This window comes from Kogia breviceps, chromosome 2 (assembly GCF_026419965.1).
Source record: "Kogia breviceps isolate mKogBre1 chromosome 2, mKogBre1 haplotype 1, whole genome shotgun sequence".
NCBI classification, from domain to species: Eukaryota; Metazoa; Chordata; class Mammalia; order Artiodactyla; family Physeteridae; genus Kogia; species Kogia breviceps.
Genome location: NC_081311.1, coordinates 154,861,797 through 154,881,870, shown reverse-complemented (window position 1 = coordinate 154,881,870; position 20,074 = coordinate 154,861,797). Strand labels below are relative to the sequence as shown.

The 20,074-nt window shown below is 35.9% G+C and overlaps 1 protein-coding gene across 2 annotated transcripts in view; it reads right to left on the bottom strand.

Moving 5' to 3' along the window:
- Positions 1-20,074, bottom strand: part of ITGAV (integrin subunit alpha V) — an 88,719-nt gene that overhangs the window by 20,860 nt on the left and 47,785 nt on the right. For both annotated transcript variants that reach the window (XM_059055229.2, XM_059055230.2), the window contains exons 8-17: positions 19,707-19,751; positions 18,677-18,720; positions 18,533-18,589; positions 16,025-16,077; positions 15,426-15,628; positions 10,718-10,909; positions 8,277-8,322; positions 6,802-6,909; positions 4,214-4,272; positions 2,516-2,670 (exon numbers count right to left, since the gene is read on the bottom strand). In XM_059055229.2, coding sequence (XP_058911212.1) covers positions 2,516-2,670; positions 4,214-4,272; positions 6,802-6,909; positions 8,277-8,322; positions 10,718-10,909; positions 15,426-15,628; positions 16,025-16,077; positions 18,533-18,589; positions 18,677-18,720; positions 19,707-19,751 — 962 coding nt within the window. The remainder of the gene's footprint in view (positions 1-2,515; positions 2,671-4,213; positions 4,273-6,801; positions 6,910-8,276; positions 8,323-10,717; positions 10,910-15,425; positions 15,629-16,024; positions 16,078-18,532; positions 18,590-18,676; positions 18,721-19,706; positions 19,752-20,074) is intronic.

Genomic DNA, 20,074 nt, shown 5'->3' with positions numbered 1-20,074 from the left:
GTATTGTTCTACACAGTGGCAAGGAGATTTGTCAGCTCTGTAAGATACAATATTATTTTCCAAATTCTTCATATTGGCAATTTACACTGCCATGAGCAATGTGTAAGAATTCTGATTAACTAACATCTTGACCAAGCAATAGCCACTGGCAGACTCTGAGTGTAAAATGGTATTTCTTCATAATTGTAACCTGAGGTATTTGTCTTGTTTGCTCACATCATGAATAGTTATTTAATTTCATCAAAAACCTTTCTCTGCACTTAAGTAAGATGGCCATGTTTTCAGTCTATTCATGTGTAAAGTTACACTTCTATACTTTCAATGTTAACCCACCCTAGGATACATCCAAGTTGGTCTGTTTTTAAATCTTTTTTATAAACTGCTAGGATTTAGTTTGCTTATATTTTGTTAGTAATTTTACATCTATGTCTTTGTACAAGACTGTCATGAATTCTCCTTGCTTATACTAGCCTCTGTCAGTCTGGGTATCAGTTACACTACCTTCACAGAATAAGCTGGAAATATATTTTATTTTTCTATTCTAAGAGTTTAACATTGGAAAGTCTCATTCTTGACAGTTTGGTAGATATTGCCTATAAAACCATCTAGTTCTTGTGATTCCTTTGTGTAAAGATTTTTAACTGCCAGTTCAATTTTTTTTTAATGGCTTATATGGTTAAATGAATTGTTTGTGTTCTTCAAATGACAGCTGTGTTGTGTTTTTCTAAGAATGTCTGCTTTCTCTCAGTTTTTCTGTCTTAGCACAAGGTTATTCATAATATTTTATTATTTTAATTCCTCCATTATCTATAGGTACATCCTTTTTCAATTCCTATTTTTGTGGAGGTTTCTGGGAGTTTGTTTTTCCTTCATTTTTTTCTCAATCTTTCATTTAAATTAAATAGCATTTAAGGCTATACATTTACCTTTACATTCTGCTTCTGGGATATCCTACACATTTTGATATGTAGTATTTTCATTATAATTCACTTCTAAGTAAATTTCTAATATGATCTCTTTTTTGATCCATAAGTTACTTAAAATCACAATTCCTAATTCCCAATTTATCTTTGTTATTGATTTCTAATAATTGCACTGTAATCAAATAGCATATTTTCTATGATTACAATTGTTTCAGATTTGTTCAGACTTCCTTTATATGGGGAAATTTTATATTCTCTAATTGTTGGATGTCAAGTTCTATATAGGTATATAAGTCTACTAAATCGAGCTTGTTAATTATGTTGAGCCTTCTAAATCTTTACTGATGTTTTTGTCTTTTTTTTTGGCCATACCATGGGGCATGCAGGATCTTAGTTCCCCAACCAGGGATCAAACCTGCGCCCCCTGCAGTGGAAGCATGAAGTGTTAACCACTGGACCACCAGAGAAGTCCTGTTGTTTTCGTCTTTTAAAAAAAAATTTGGGGCTTCCCTGGTGGCACAGTGGTTGAGAATCTGCCTGCTAATGCAGGGGACACGGGTTCAAGCCCTGGTCTGGGAGGATCCCACATGCTGTGGAGCAACTAGGCCTGTGAGCCACAACTACTGAGCCTGCGCGTCTGGAGCCTGTGCTCCACAACAAGAGAGGCCGCGACAGTGACAGGCCCACGCACCGCGATGAAGAGTGGCCCCCGCTTGCCACAACTAGAGAAAGCCCTCGCACAGAAACAAAGACCCAACACAGCAAAAATAAATTAATAAACTCCTACCCCCAACATCTTAAAAAAAAAATTTCATCCTTTATTTCATTAAACATTTTATACACACTTATATTTTGTAACTGATAATTCTAACATCTCAAGCTTTTGCAGGACTAAGATTTATTTGCTGTGTCTTCTAATGGCTTATTTCCTGGTGTGTTTAGTACTTTTTTTAGAAATGAATTCCTATTTGATTGAACTTAACCTATGGGACCCATACTAGATTGTTCCAGTGAGACCTTGTATTTACTCTTGCAGGAGTCAGGGAGCATCTTTGTTTTGGGAACACTTTAGCCTTGTGGAAGACTCTGGACCTAATGCAGGAGGCTCAGGTCAGACCCCTGGTTTGCAGAAGGCCCCAGGCGAGCCTGAACCCCTGTACTGGTGTCTGCAAGTACAGCTCACCCTCCGCCCAGGCTCCATCCCTCCCTCCCTAGCCATCCTGTCTCACACACTTGCTTATAACTCACAAGTCAGGTTTAGCCAATGTAGTTTTTTCATTGATTGCTTATGGTGGGGGGCGGGGGGGCGAGGTGGATTTCTTTTACTGTCTTGAGAGTCCAGCAATATTTAAGAAATATGTTTGTCATAATTTATTCAGTAGCATTGTTGTGGAAAGGCCACATGCAATATCCAGTCTGACAAGCGTAGAAGTCCATTACTCAAGTTTGACTCTAAAAAGCCCAATTTCCTCAAATGCATTTTTCTGTCTTCTTTTTGATTTACTACCAAAAAAATTTACAGAAAGTGAAAATCATTTAGATGAAAAGAAAAAATAGTAAGTAGAAAGAAGAGATAATGGATAACCTCTTACCCGCAGATATGCTATTAGTTCTTCACATTGCATCTGTCCCCCCCTTGAGATGGTCATGTTCTTGGAGTGACCCGGGGACCTGTTATGGAGAAACAGTGCTCGTCGAATTGCTCCTTTTTGCTTGAGTTTATCCAAAAGAAGCTCCACCTGGAAGTCTACACAAACCAAAGGATTTATAACCAACATAATCTTTATGGACACCTATCTGTCCTAAATATCTCCAAGTTTTCATTTAAACAGAGATACATACTTATCCCTTAAGAAGTAATCTGCTTCTAATTCATTAAAAATGTCTATACATTGTAGTGAGATGACAACATATTAGTTCTGAATAAATATTTAATAATAACTGATCCAACTATCCCCAAATTAATGTCATCTATCAAATTGAGACAATAGATAATGATGGTAATAAAACAACTATCAGATAGAGGGGAAATTTTTTCTTTTAATTGAAGCTGAGAGGAGGAAGTTCAGAGATAAAATATATGAATTACGACTTTTATCACTAAGGCAGGTAGCAGGACTCTTGCTGACTGTGATTAAGAAATGTTTACTAATATGCACCCATACCCCGTACCATTACATTCACCATTATGACGAATGAGCAGTTTGCATCACTTGCAACTCCTACTTCTAATGAAGCTACTGTATCAAACTATCAGGTAAATATGTCCCTCATGAAGCAAATGACCAAACATAGCTGACTGGGTCAAGAATCATCTTAAAATGAATGTGCAGCCAGTGAACAGTCTGAAGCACAGTTGCTAGATTACTGCCTTCTAACATCAGTTCTTCTTTAAATAGTTTCTTCAAAGGAGATAAGAGTGAAGATCTTTAAAACCAGAAATCTCTTTCTAAGTTTCTCTAAATGTTGAACTTCATGTCAAATGTGAGTGAAAAGCCAGGGTCATTTTGATTCTTGTTCTGTTCCACCCACCCTTTGAGAAATAGCAAACTCCTGCTTCTGGCCTCTTGAAATTGCCATTTTGCCTGTGCAAAATACTCCTCCAGACATCCCTTAGCTCCTTCATTTTCTTCAGGTCTCTACTGAAAAGTTACCTTCCAGAGAGACCCTTTCTTGCTACTCTATGTGAACTTTCATGCACCAACACACCCCCAACAGACTCAGTCCTTTATCCGGAGCTTTACTGTTATTCCTTAGCACATATTACTGACAAATCTCCACAACAGTTACTTAACTCTCCTACCTTGCCCTCAGGATCACATAAACCATTTTTTGGAATGGAAGAGTCAAGTTATAATTTGCTGTGTGGGCTAAATTTAGTGGTCTAACTTTTTTTCCTTCTCTCTATTTCTAAACCACCTCTACTCTGGAGATTACTGGGGCTTCTCTAAGACATAAAGTATAAACTTTTCAGTAGGTCATTGACTTATAAACAATGATACTTATTTCTCCTAGAGTTCATTTGTCTCACAATGATAACTGTTTAACTTTCTGAAGGCCATATTTACCACTAACTGTTCACAATGTCAATAAATGTATTATTTCTGAATTGGCTTAAGAGTTGCCAAACAAAATAATTATGTTGCAATATTAAATGTCTTTAAGCATAAACATTCAAACAAAAAACAATAACAACTATTTGAATAGCTATTCAAATGTCCTAAAACATTTTTTAAGTGCTATGTATGCAGCATCATTAAAATAATATAATTTTTCCATAGAACACTTACTAAGTTTCGTGGGAAGTGCTCCTTTGGCATCTGCCTTTAAGCAGAACCTGACATTAAAACTGTAGAAAAATAAAAAATACATACAAATCCCATAATCCAGGTTAGACATTTTTCCCATTTATACAGCATTATTTATTTGTTTGTTTATTTATCTTGGAATTGGAATTACAATTTGAACTTTAAAATACCAAAAAGTCTCATCACAATGCCTACAATTAATTTTTTTAAAAGACAGTAAAAGAGATTATCTATGCTTCTCTTATTCTCTTATTTATTATTTGAAAAACTCACTATAGGTGACATAATCTGATATTACCATGTAACAGTTTCCCCCTTTCCCCCCAAAATATACAAAGTAGATGAAATTATAGTATATTGCTTAAAAAATTAAATATTTACACTATGCCAGTTTAGGATACCTAATACACTCTCATTCCTATTAGATAAGCTATAATAATAGCTTATCTATTAGATAGCCTATTATATAAGCTATCATCCCTATATTACAGATTGAAAACTGAGGCTTGGATGGTATTAATTTTCCCATTTTCATGGAACACATATTGAACAGAATTCAAATAAAAACTCTGGCCTGTACAATTCTAAAACTTTTGTTGTTGTTACCGTTTTGTTACACTGATAATATTTATTTTTTGCTGTTGTTGTTACACTTTTGTTACGCTGATAATATTTATTTAGCTAGACATTTTTTTATTATCACCCAAATCTCACATTTCTTTGTTTTTTAAATCTCATATTTCTAATACTTAGTTCACATTGTGAAGCCTTATATCTTTCTTTATGTCTTAATATTATTTTTAAAACATGAAGCTATACAGAATAATCTAACTCATCCTTCAGTAATTTAGGCATGATTCCTTTCATGGAAAGGAATGAGACAAAAAAAAGAGAAAAAGAAAAGAAAAGAATTTCCTAACCTCCTCTCAAGCTTATAGAATCTGTTGATAAATTTAAATGGGGGAAATGACAGTCCAGATTCAAAATAAATGTCTCAGTTATGAAAAAGCCCCATAAAGCTCCCTTTAATTAGCAAGCTCCTCTAGAACAGTATTTTCACAATTTATTACTAGGTTCTGACATCAGTTTAATGGGTGTGTCCAGCATCTTAAAAAAATGAATATGTAAAATTGACTTAAGTATCAAGGGTAAGATTTCAGGAAACTTGTTTTTATTACATGCATGTGTTTACTGGATTATGATGTAAAATGTACTTCATCCTACACGCCATATTCGAAAACATATGAAAGCTACAGCTCTAGTTAGTGTATTCGAAGCCTTCACCTTGTTGCCATAATCATAAGCACATCATCAACAACGTGCAGCAACTTCACCAGGACACAAAGGGTGAGTGAAGGGATGAAAGTCAGTAAAACTTACAAAATCTTAAAAACAACTTCACTGCCAGTCAATGAAAATGAAGACTAAATATTACTGAATTTTTAATGCAATCCGATGAAAGAAATAAAATTTTTATTATATAAATCGTTATTTATTTAATATATTTTATTATAAACAAAATTTTGAAAAATGATTTTAATAACAATAATTCATAATTCAAAAACAAAATCAGAAAAAATATCTTTTCATTAGCTCTTCTGAGGGAAAATTTTCCCAGCTTCCAATCATTTTACCCTTCTTATGTAAGTTCTCTCTGATTTTTCCATGTGAGCAAGGAACATGAAGTGAACAGTGTTTCCCAAAGTGGAGTACTCATGATGAGGGTTTTTTTTTTTTTCCTTTGGCCATGCCATGCAACTTGCGGGATCTTAGTTCCCCGAGCAGGGATTGAACCAGGGCCCGTGGCAGTGAAAGCGCAGAGTCCTAACCACTGGCCCACCAGGGAATTCCCCATGGTGAGTTTATATATGGGTCAAGACTTTTCATTATTAATTTTATGTTTATTTTGACATGTATGAGAAAGACACTGGTTTCTCTATTTTATTTTAATATGTTTTAAAGTAAATCATGAGTCGGTTTAAAGAAAAAAGCCATAAGAAACTTATAAATACAGGTAGAATGAAAACATAGCAAAAAATCACACAACACAGAGAAAAGTAACATACAAATAATGGAAACTTAAGAAATACTGGACTAGAGAAGAATTCAGACATGAAGCTTACAAAAAATATATTTTTCTTTAGAAACTAGTAAAAGAACAAATAGAAGACCAATACGTTAAAGCAAACTATTTTTTTCGTACAGCTAGTCACAGATATTAAATCTGAAAAAGATCATTAGTTTTTAAAAATTAAAATCAAAATGTTCACAGGATTGTTTAGCATTAAATATGAGTTCTGAAATCTTATTGGCTTTATTTTTGAATACATTCACTGAGCATGCATAATTTTTTAAAATTAGTTTTATACTAGTTTATAGCATATTTCTAGAGCCTTCTACATATCTTCTTTGGAACAATATTTCTATAATTCAATCTATGACAAGAAAATAGAGTGTACCTACAGAAACTACTTTAGCAATATTTCAGCCTCCCCCTCCATTTTCAATTGTTTTTATAATGACTGAATCAATAATCACAATAATAACTATTACTAAACGTACACCCTTACCAGGAAACTTTGAGATCTGTCCCAGGCAGTGGGCAGGTTTTATTGTCTTGATTTAAAATGCTAGGATACACTTCAAGGCCAGCGTTTACAGTGATAACTGGTCTGGCCCTGGTTTAAAAAAAAAAGAAAAGAAAAAGAAGTTATTTAAAATGTTAGATTGATCTAAGCATTTCAGGTTCACATTCATTGCATATACAGTGTGATGTTCACTAAAGGAGTGTTTATAATAGCAAAAAGAATAGAAACAACCTAAACTTAGCATGACCAAATATTCCAGTTTGCCCAGGACTGTCTTGACTTTATCAGTGAAAGTCCCATGACCTGGTAAATCCCCCTCAGTTCCAGGCAAAGCAGGACCACTGGTCACAACCTATCTGAACACAGCCCAATAAAGCAAGATAGTTAAACAAGTTGTGGGACATCTACCTAATGCAGTGCGATACAGTGGGGGAAATGAGTGCTGTAAAGCCATCTGTGCTAATATGGGATGATATTAGCCAAGACATAATGAGAGGAAAAAAACACCATGTACAAAGGATGCATACACACACACACATAATTTTTTAATGCACAGAATATTTCTGATAGGATATACTAATAAAACTAGTAACTGGTGTGAGAGGAAGTATATTTCTCTTATTGTATGCCCTTTTTACATTGCTTGAATTTTTACCACATGTACGTATTACTTTGTTAATAGCAATTTTAAAAACTGAAACAATAAATTAAAATACAGTTTCCAAAGTTCAGATGCACAGGTTTACCCTCTGTACAAAAATACAGCAGCCTCAGGGCAGTGTATCTGTCTCAATCATGATAAATCCTTGTATCCGTATAGACACAAGCTGCCCCGAGAAGCACAATCAACTTGACCCATCACAACCTCCACTACACAGTACCAGTGCTAGTTTTCCTGTCATGTATAAGCATAGTCCATAGAGGTGTAAACCTCTTAATCTACTTGGGATGCTAGTTGATATGGTAAGGCACGAGGAATTGATGAAATTCAGAGAAATACTGGGAATATGTATAAAGCTGGGAAATGGAGATATGTGGAGTTATACATATTGCTCTAATAAAAATATTCATTGGGGGAATCATTACATACTGCCCTTGTGGTCACAGAATGCTGTGGCACAAACACCAAGTTAAGTTCTTGTCTCTTAGAGGAAAATGTAAACTCCTATAATTTTAAATTCATATAATCTAAAACACAGGAGAACATCTTTGAACATAATTTAAAGAACAAAAAGGGAAAATTCTGAATGCTTTCCTAAATAAAAAAATCTATAGCTTTCTCTACTTTGGGATCTCCTTGTATCACTGCTACTTGCCTGAAGCAAATCTTGAATAGAAAGAACAAATTTTATCATTACTTCAAGAAAATTAAACTGAAATTCAAACACTGATACTTAACTATAAAACTTTCATATAATTCATAATATTCCTATATTACCAGATATGGAAATGCTTACCTGTATAATACAGCTCTATCTACACCAAAAGCTCCTACAATTAAGTCTTAAAAGAGAGCAGAAAAATATTAATAATAATTTTTTTAAATTCACATATCATTCCATAAAGCTCTCAATGCATATAATAAAGATATAGACATAGTCTCAAAACTATTCTTCATTAAGTGGTTGTAAGACAACATCAAAAAGGCCAAAATGTATATGAAAACTTTAAATACGCTATCATCAATGGCAAACACTAATCATAAAACTAATTTTTTCATCCATCCAGGTAGACAAGAATCTTTTTAATGGGTACATAATAAAAACCAGCAACAATAAGGAAGTGTATACCATGCAAACACACATATCCCCAAAGGAAAAAGCTTCATAGATGCCTGTGGATTTTACAATTTCATTGTAAAATTTCTCTTTTTTTTAGTTTACTTATTTTGTTTCAAAAACAAAACAAAACCAAAAAAGCACAATACATATACACTTGATCCTTGAACAACATAGGTCTGAACTGCGTGGGTCTAGAACTGCGTGGGTCTACTTATAAGTGGACTTTTTTTCCACTGAATACATACTACAGCACTACACAACCCGAGGTTGGCTGAATCTGCAGAGGTGGAACTGCGGATACAGAGGGCCGAGTGTACAGTTAGTTATGTGTGGACTTTTGACTGTGCAGAAGGTTGGCACCCCTAACCCTCACATTGTTCAAGGGTCAACTGTACTTAGAATGCTTAGAATGACAGAAGATAGCATCCAAATCAACAAGAATAGAATGCATTAGTTTTTATACGTAGCTGGTACCACTGGTTCACAATTAGGAAAAAATGAAATCAGAACTCTCTCTCTCAGTATACCCAAGCTAAATTTGACAAAGTCCTTTGTAAGCAGAAAAGTACATGAGAAACCATAAAGACAGGTACAGTGGATTACATAAAAATTAAGAATTTCTTTATGCCCAAAAAGAAAACATGACAAAACTGAGAAATATATGTAAGAGTTAAGGAGTTAAAACCCTCAATAATTAAGGAACTGCCACAAGTTAAAAAAAAAAAAAAAGAATGAAAGAAAAGAAAAACAACATTCCAATAGAAATGGAGAAAAAATGATGTAGAAAGGAAATTCACAAAAGTAAATATATATATGCAAGTAAACAAAAATGCTTATTACCCTCACTAATAATCCAAAACTGTAGATTAAAACAAAATAACATTTTCCACCTATCATGTAAAGTTATTTTAAAAAGAAATAAAAGACAAACAGCGTGGGCACAAATGTCGGAAAATAACTTGCTTACTGCTGGTGAGTGCTTAACAAAGTTGCAAAACCTTCTTTAGAGGGATTAGGATTGTAATTTGACAAGGTGTACCAACAGCCTTAAAAAAAAGTGCCTAATCTTTGACATAGCAATTCTAGAATTTTGTCCTAAGGAAATAATCAGAGGAATGCACTGGAATTATATATAAGGATACAAATGCCCCAAAATAAAGTTAAATAAGATATGATACAAATATTTGATAGAATGGAAAACATAAATTCATACTTCAGAAGAATAATAACATGGGGAAATATCTAATACTTTAAGTGAATAAAATATGCTAATAACAGTGCATAATTCTATTTTGTTAAAAAAATTGTGTGAATGCACTGGAAAAAAGAAAGCATATTGAAAGATATGCCTTGCTATATTTTCTAAAAGTTCTATAATAAATATATTACATTTATAACAAAAAAATTCTTGAAATAACACTAACATAGTTAAGAATCAATTTCATGTCCTATTTCTAAAAGCACTTCAACATATTATATATTGAGCTCATTAACTGTTTCAACAGCAAAGTAATTAAATTTTCCGCATTATATTTCATTTAAAGAATATATCCATTGCGATCCTAGATCCATTAAAATAAGGCCTCACTTCCTGTACTGGCACAAACCAGTGGGCAACCTTGGGCAAATTACCTTTCTCAGTCTTTTTTCTCATCCAGAAAATGATATAATAATGAGCTGAGCTAGCTCATATTCCTCACCGGCCTTATTGTGAGAAGTTACTGAGATAATATATTTCGTAAAAATCACGATGATTAGTCAAGTCCATAAAACTGCTAGACCATTAAAAACAAAAAGAGATGGCTGACATTTGAAAACTCAGACTGAGCTTTTGTTTATAGCTTCCACATTCTGACATTTCATTATAGACTTCAAGACAATAAAAGAAGAACTAAGACTACATGCTTTATATTGGAAGCTCCCAGGAAACAGAGCTGTCTGTGCTTTGTATCCCCTCAGTGACGAGAACTGTGCCTTGAACAACAGCAAGGGCTTGAACAGTAATTGAAATACTGAATTTAAATGATTTATAACAGAAATCAAGAGAGCAGTAACTAATACTACTCGCTATTAGGACCGAAAAATCTAAGACGCTCTTCGTATTTCTAGGAAAGCACCTGGATATCCATTCTTGTCTATATCCGTGGCTCCTTTCATTGAATAGCCGAAGCTTGGTGGCATGCTCCGAGCAGCCCACTTCCCTTCAAGGATCTGAGATGGTACCGCATTCAAGCCTGTGGGTCTTCCATTGAAAATATAAACAATTCCTTTTTTATCTTCACCCCCATATGGAGAAGCAATTGCAATATCTGAGGGGGAAGAGGGAGGAGAGGGAAAAGAGGGAGGGGAGAAGGTGAGGAAGAAAGGAGGAAAGGAGAGTGGGAGGGAGGAGGGCAAGGATGGAGAGAAGGAAGTCTTAGTACTCATCATTATTTCTGTGGAAAAGATCTTAACATCTTTAGAACCCATGTACCACGTTTATCGATTCAAAGTTCAGTAGGGTACTCTTCTTTTTTTTTTTTTTTTTTTTTTTTTTAACCAATGCCATAAAACCTTTATTTCCATTGGGATCGCATGTGCAATTCTCTTCTCTTTCTGGGAAAGAACTTTTCCCATTCCCCACTCCAGGACACATCCTGGCCATTCTCTCCTCTCCCTTCCGCTGGGCTACCCCCATGGGACCTAGGAGACTTCCTGTGCCGGGGAGTTGTGCAGGAAGCAGAGGCAGCTGTGATCCCACAGCACCCTCATGTGGTGACGTCCAAGATGACAACCTGCTACTCAAAGTAGGAAGCCCTCCAAAAAGGAATGAGTCCTCTGGGCAGCCAGGCTCTCTACTTCAGGCAAAGCAGCCATGCGTGGTGGCAGCAGCGTACTCTTAATTCAAAAGCAACCACCAAGGAAATTCAAGCAAAACTGTATGGAAATGACATTAATTTGGAGCCAGATATTCCGGGTCTGACCTTGGACAAATCACTTAACCTTTCTGGACCTCAAATGCCTCATCCTTAAAATTAGAGGGGAAGGGACATGTAAAAAGATTCATCTAAGGTTTATTCCAGCTCTTAAAATTCTAGTTAATTTAGTTGGGCATAGTTTTCAGGTTTTTTTGAGAAGTCAACCTGACTCAGAAAGTTGCAAGTTATGATTTCATCTCTATCTTGCTCAACTTATACTGAAATGAAATAAACAAATAAAAAGTTTGAAATGCTTTTGAAACAAAACAAAACCAAACACCAAATAGTCACTATGACCTTTCCTAATTCTAGAATATATTACAAATAACTATGTCCACTTCCCTCTGTCTTTGTTGGTCCCACCCTGGACAAGCCATTCTCGTTCTTTGCCTGGACCCCCAAAGCAGCCTAAGTGGCCTCGCACTTCTACTCTTGCCCCTACAACCCATTCTCTTCAAAACTGCCAAATGTTAATATCATGTTATCTCTTCCTTCTTAAAATCCTTATTTCCCAAAGCATTCACGTGTGACCTCGTTTGTCCATTCATCACCCCACTCCCAACCCCAATTCTACCCTCACTCACTCTTCCTACCAATCCTGGACCTTTGCTCTGTTTCTTAAACTCAGCAAGCTAGTCCCCATCTCTGGATTTATACTTGCTGTTCCCTCTGCCTTATCAGTTCTCTTATCAGTTCCAGAGCTTTTCAAGCTTTGCTCCTCTGTTTGTCCAAATCACAGTTCAAATGTCATCTTGTCAGAGAGGGCTTCCTTGGCCATGCTATGGAGCAATGCACTCTCCCCTCTCCATCTAGGTACTCTCTATCACGTTACCTTGCCTTTTTTTGTTGTTTAAACCCACAGCCTTTATCACTATCTGAATTTCCCCTTTATGTGTTTACTCTATGGCTCCTCCACAAAACATAAATTTCATGAGAGCAAGGATGTGTCCATCTTGCCTATGACAGCCCCTAGGTACCAGCCATTCCAAACTGACTCAATTTACTTAATATACCCGAAATGTTTTCAGCCCCCTCAATGCTGCAACCCCTGAGACATCAAAGACACCTTGGCCACTCATCTTTTCTGGAAGACCATTATGCCCAAGAATATCTCAAACACTGTGATGACTACATTCTAGTGTTTACTTGTTCACATTAAACTTGCTCCTACTGATGCTAAATTCCTGAAGGACATGGATGGGCTCTAATTTATCCTCTCATTTTTAGCACTTAGAACAGTGCTTGGCCTGCAGTAAGCGCCAACTAAGAATTTGTTATCCTTGGGCTTCCCTGGTGGCGCAGTGGTTGAGAGTCCGCCTGCCGATGCAGGGGACACGACTTCGTGCCCCAGTCCGGGAAGATCCCACATGCCGCGGAGCGGCTGGGCCCGTAAGCCATGGCCGCTGAGCCTGTGTGTCCAGAGCCTGTGCTCCGCGACGGGAGAGGCCACAACAGTGAGAGGCCCGCGTACCGTATATATATATATATATATATATATAAAATTGTTATCCTTAAATAAAAAGTATTATTTAAACTGTGTAAGGGTCCTTCTTTATCTTTTTTAAGTTTCAAAAGATAATTATAACTTCTAAATTGACATGTGCATTAAGAAAGTTTTTATTAAAATACAACTTTCCAACAGAATATGGCTCTACTGTTGAGAGATGGTTTTACAAAATTCTCCTTACCTTTTCTAAACCTTTCATTATTTTGTACATTCTAATCATCTTTTCTCTTGGCTGGTATCTGTCTAGTCTGGAGAGCCCTATTTTTTCATGTCATCAGTCTCTTCCTTTGATCATTTTAGTTTCTCTTTTCTGTGTTTTTCCCCTCTGCCTTTCTGGAGAAGTATTGACAAAAACTCCACATAATTGTGGAACATAATTTTATTGTTTTGTTTTCGGCAACCCTCTTGATGATACCTAGGGTTTTTCCAGTGGGTGTAAGTGGAAAGGGAGGAAAACAGCAGCAAAGACATAACAAAAAGTCAATGTCATCAGGTCTGAACAAGGAAAAGATCCAGGTTACAACTAATACTTCATTATATGTATATATAAACTATATATACATATAAACTACAAATACATACATATACACATATAAACTATATAAATATAGTTACATAAATAACAGTTCAGATCATTTTCTCCTGGAGACACTGTCATTCACAATCTACTCTTTGGGACAATAAGACCCCAGGAGACACTTTGGGAGAATAAAATTATCCTCTATGGTATCTATCTCTAAAAGTAAAATCTCTGTAAAATCGTTGTAAAACTTCGATATTTTTTAGCTGTCACTGCTTATAATTTTTGCGTTCACAGATAATATATTTTAATAGAAATAGGGAAAATAAGATGAGAAGTTGTGTGGATCCTGATATTAAAGAAACATTCTTTAAAGTGTGTGGAATATCCTCAAGACAAGGTGACAGCAAACATGTCCAGGCTCTAACAAAACACCAGGAGACAAGCCCAGCTACAGCAAAGAACTCAAATGTGTTCAAGGTAGAACCTCGAATCTGGCCCTGTATTTTCCAGGTAGTCTTTTTTATCAATAAGTAATGATTTGCTCTGTTCTTTAGTATTCTTTTACAGTTCTATGTTGAATTTTATACCAGAATTCCATTTGATTTATGTTACGTTCTCTTGGTAAAAAATCTTTAAGACTATTTTAGGAAGCAAAATGTCCCCTTGAGTAGTTTTTCACTAACAATGAAAACTTCTAGGGTGAGAGATGACACTTCTAGTGTAACATAAAACTACCCACAAGGCAGGAGTGGGGTCTTGAGGCCAAACAAACATTTCCCTTTTCTACTACTAATTGGGAGATTTGAGAGTCATCTGCATTTTTGAAGCTTTCATCTTAATTTATAACTTTCTTTACATTTTCAGGGGCATATCCCTATGTATTGCTTATTATACAAACAAACCAACAGTTCAATTCTTCATTTTGTGACCTCTAGAAAGGTTTTTAGCAGTATTCTTTTTTTAAAAAAAGTTTGGTAATTTGTAATCTATATTTCACTCTATAGTAGAAGCCAACTTTGATTTTTAAAGATATCTACAGCTATTAATTAAATTTTTAAATGGGACTATTATAAAACACTCAGCTTATACCTTTTTACTTGTCCCCATGAAGGGAGATATAACCTCCCTCAGAATATTCTGGACAGCCACAACAATAAAATATTAGTGGCAAATAATACCTTTGAGGGATGCAGTAGGGTCAGCATTGCCTTGACAATATGCCTGGGAGCATTTTTTACACTTGTATCCAAATGGACAGCAGAGGGCACTGCCGCTAAGCAGGACAGAGACACAGAAAATCACCAGCTCACACTGGGCTCCCTGGGAATGCAAGCTCCTTTCTAAAATGAACCACTTTGATAAACTGGAAGATTGGGATTGACATACACATACTACTATATATATAATAGATAACTAATAAGGACCTACTATATAGCACAGGAAACTCTACTCAATACTCTGTAATGACCTATATGGGAAAAGAATCTAAAAAAGAGTGCATATATGTATATGTGTAACTGATTCACTTTGCTGTACAGCAGAAATTAACACAACATTGTAAATCAACTACACTCCAATAAAATTTTTTTTTTAAATTAACTACTCTGATGCTCTAATTTGAGGCTGCATAAATAATAACTCATGAGAATCAATTTTTGAAAATTTTGCTCTGATTTTTAAGGAAAATGAGCAACTTGTCATTGAACCTGGTGTGTCACTCAAATCCTTCTTTCCAGGAAGGAGGTTTGCTCATATGAACTTCTACGGGTGGGGTACAGGACTTTTCCAGGTGGACACAGAAAATCAGGACACACAGCTTTTATAAACTTTGACCTTACCATTGAAGCCATCCTGGTCCAGATCTCCCAAAGGGGCTATGGCACTGCCGAACCTTGCAAAGACCTCAAACCCATTCAGTTTGGTTGTCTGGAAGTCTCCCGAAGCTCTTTGCAGAGACACTGAGACCTGCCCCACCTCCTGGAGTTTGCCATCAGAACCACGATCCATGAAGAGAGGCGCTCCAATAAATACGTCTGCATAACTAAAAAACATAATCTTTTTCACCAAAAGCAAGATCAAATTCCATGTGACTACTAATAATCATTTTCTTTTATTAAAACTCAAGATTTCCTCTTTCTACAGCTTGTATAGCCACATTTGAAATGATCATTTCTAATTCAAACCTTCCTTCAGCTCTTTTAAGAAACTATGAGTAATTCATAAAGTTATTTTATACCTTCATAAAAGCTATTGAAAGAAATTGTTAACAACATAAAGGTTTTCTAGTATTCGTGATTAAGGTTGCTTCAAATCGGTTCCTTAAATAGAAAGATTAGCAGGAAGGGGACAGAGAAACAGAAGAAAAAATGTTTAGTTTTAGTAAAGCGTTCATAAACACAGAGGAAAACTGTTTCTGGAAACATTTTTTTAAACTTACTCATCCCCATTAATGTCAGTGGCAGCGACAGAAAATCCAAAATATGCAGCCATCTGGATAATAAGATGAAAATGAAATGTTTACATTTCATCCAACTAGCTTAGACAGTTAATATTTGTTGTATATTTATCAAATAGAAAGGATTATCTTTTTCTTTGCATATAGTGCTTCAATCTAAATTTCTTCTTTTGTTCATCCTACCAAAACAATGACAATCAGTTAATGAGGCTTGTATACTCTCCTAGATTTACTGGCAAGACATAGCCCATGTATATCATTTCGGTGTCTTCAGCACATGTCATTTAAGTCCAAGTACAATCAAGCCTCCTTCCAAGGCCCCACCTACTGTCTCCCTTCCTCTCCACTTACCCAAAGCACACCAGACAAACACACTACCAGAAAGAGAGACAGTGACAAACAGACGTTTCAACTGAACCCAAGAAGTTATAAATGACGCCTATGCAGTAAAAATAATAATTATTAATAGGTCATAAATGGTTCTTCCTATGTGAAACCACTACAACTCTAAAGAAATTACTGTTCGGAAAGATAGAGACTGGAATTCATTTTTGTTTCACATCTCAATCAACTATGTGCCAGTGGTTTTGCTTTTGAATTACACACAGTACAAATTTACTTGGTTTTATCATGGGCTTCTATTGCAGAGGGAGAAAGAATGTCCTCTCCCCACCACAGGAGACTGCTGGCCATCACAGACAGAGCAGCCTGGCTGGAAATACATGTGAAAAAGGAAAGTTCTAAAGACACTCCGACATAGAAAACTAGGAGAGGTGACAGATTAAAGACGAACTCAAATGAAGGATGAGTCAACAAACCTAAAAAAGTAAAGTTAGCAAAGCTTCCAAAATTTGATTAGCTGAACTATCAGGAGGGAATGATATGGGAGATTAATACGTTAATCTATTTTGAATTTATACAGTGTAATTGAGAAAATGAAAAGTGCAATCTGTGTTCAATCACAAGGTAATAAAGTGCATTGTATTTGGGGTACCATGATGAAGTGCTGACTGGAATTTAACAGAATACTATTCTTGGGCCTTGGTCTCTGAGGGCATCAGGCCTGAAACTGTAAAGAAAGGATGGCATTTACTGAGACAAGTCTTGGCCTGGGTATTATCACTAAAATATTTTCCTTTGATTCTCACCACAACCCCATGAGCAAGTTACCAGTATCCCTATTTTTATACATGAGCCACCAGATTTACAGTGGAAAACACCTTGCCCAATGCAGTAGTGAGTAGTGAGAGCCCATGGAAAGCCCATGCTTCCCCCCACAAAAGAGCTGAGGAAGAACAGAGAAAGCATCAAGGATCAAGTACAACAAGATCCAGAGACACACATGGTCATCTGACAGGAGAAGCTGCTTGAGGTGAAGAAGTCACAACAGCACAAAGGGACAGCCACCCCTGCCACAAGCCTAAGGGCTGTCAGCTGCAGGTGTCAACCCTGACCACCACACAAACGGGAAGAGGTTACTGGGGACCTCGAGTCTAGTTTTCCATCCTATCAATCCTCTCACAAAGCCCAACAGAGTCAACTGAACAAGAAGTGGGCTTCAATCCCAGATCTGCAAACTAGGAGACGTTTTTTTCTCTACCTATTGATTAATTTTTCCTTTATCATTACAGGCGTACCTCGGAGATATTGCAGGTGCAATTCCAGACCAGCACAACAAATCAAATAGCCTAATAAAGTGAGTCACACAAATTTTTTGGTTTCCCATACATATAAAATTTACATTTACACTATACTATATAGTCTATTAAGTGTGCAATAGCATGATGTCTAAAAAAACAATGTACATATCTTAATTTTAAAATACTTTATTGCTAAAAAATACTAACCATCATCTGACAACTCAGGGTTGCCACAAACCTTCAGTTTGTAAAAAACGCAGAAACTATGAAGCGTAATAAAACGAAACACAATAAAGCAAGGTATGTCTGTACTAACTTACCACTTCAGTCTTTGAGACATACAATACAGAATATTATAAAATGCCTGTAATTGTAGAGAATGTCTAGTACTAATTTTTAACTGAAGAATGTTTTATTTCTTGTAGCACAAGTGAAGTTTATTTGTCATATCTATAGTAAACACATCTGGGCCATGCTTTGTTTTACATCTAATAAAATTAAAAGGCATAGATCGTTTTTTAAAAGAGAATTTAATGTCATCAGTAAGGAAAAAGGAATTTTTTTTTTGTTTTGTATGTGTGCAATTTGATTCTGCATTTCCTTAAAAAAAAAAAAAAAGCTATTAGGGCAATTACAAAAGTCTTTACTTAAACAAATCACTTCGGTTAAAACAAAGGAAAAATATTTAAAGCTTATTGTATGTCTATAATATCAAATATTAAACAGTTACTATATATTGAATATTACACCATCAGAATATTATCAAGAAACGTTTTAAAGACATTAGGAAGTGCTGGTGTTAAAATGTTAAGTGAGAAAAAATACAAAACAAAACACTTTAAAAGCATACCTGTTCACCAGTAAAATTGTGTAAGGAGGACATATTTTTCCCATCATAAATATAAACCTGTGCAGGAAAAACAAAAGCATATGAAATAGAGTAAAATATAAAACAACCCAGATATTTTTAGAAAACACCTTTTAACTTTCCTACCATTCCCAAAGTCCTTGCTGCTCTTGGAACTCCTGAAACAAAGTCTGAAAAGAAAAAACTTAATTACTCATTTTTAAGGCCAGTATTGGCAAATGCAGGAATAAGTGGTTATGTCAGAAAGCTTTTAAGTGTTATTCCAGTAGACAATGAGTAAGAGATTTTAAAAACTTGGTACTCCATAATAAATGACCTCAGCATTTTTTAACCACAAAATCAAATCTTTATGAAACATGGAAAGATTCTTGAGAACCTCAAATAAATGCATGTGTGCCCTCAAGGTATTCACAGTCTTTGAAAGAGAAGAGACAAGAGAAAAGGGCTTAAGAATGAAGAAAAACTAAACATACAGTAATGAAAGATAATTCAGAGCAAAGTGAAACAGGGTAGAGGTGGCAGTGGCACAGAAATGTGATCAAAATCAGGTAGAGTCTAGGATCCCCAGATGGAGCTCTGAAGATGAACAGACAGAGAGAGGATGGGGTAACAGCCTTACTGACAGAGCTTGGAAGGTTACAAATTGCGGGCCTGAAGAAAGAAGAAACTATTAAACTATGCCTCTCCAAGAGAACTGAATCTGCTGAAATCAAGAATGAAGGAGGGCTCCCCTGGTGGCCCAGTGGTTGAGAATCCGCCTGCCGATGCAGGGGACACGGGTTCGTGCCCTGGTCCGGGAAGATCCCACATGCCGCGGAGCGGCTGGGCCCGTGAGCCATGGCCGCTGAGCCTGCACGTCCGGAGCCTGTGCTCCGCAACAGGAAAGGCCACAACAGTGAGAGGCCCGCGTACCACAAAAAAAAAAAAAAAAAAAAAAGAATGAAGGAGCTGAAGAAATAACCGAAGTGCTGGGGGCTGGAAAGGAGCAGACAAGAGGTCACTGAGGCCCTCAGCCCCCTTGGCTGCTAGAGAAAGTTTACCAGAGACCAAGCTCAATTTCAAAACTTTAATTGCCAAAATTTTTCTATGCCACTTGTTTCAAATGCTTAGCCTAATTTTTTTAGAGAGGATTAAATATAGTTCAAGTGCGTCATACCATCTATGCCATCACCGTTGAAATCTCCGACGGCCACTGAGTAACCTAAAGGGGAACCAAAGGTAAGACACCATCAGGGCAGGACTGGTTATCTTCAGCGTACTTGCTGACTAAGCTTTCCTGGAAAATATCTTCAAGTAATTCCTTTAATTATGTAATATTTTGTCCTCTAGGAGTAATAGATTCATATGTGTATGATAAATATATCTTAAAGAAAATAATGGAGTTCAATACTTAAACAGTATATCTCTGTTAGAAATATAAACCTGTTTTATCAACTTTACAAAGGAGTCAGTTAAAAACAGGGTAAACTGCATTCATCATAAAGAAGCAACAAATAACAGGTTTTCTCAATCAGCAAGATACTA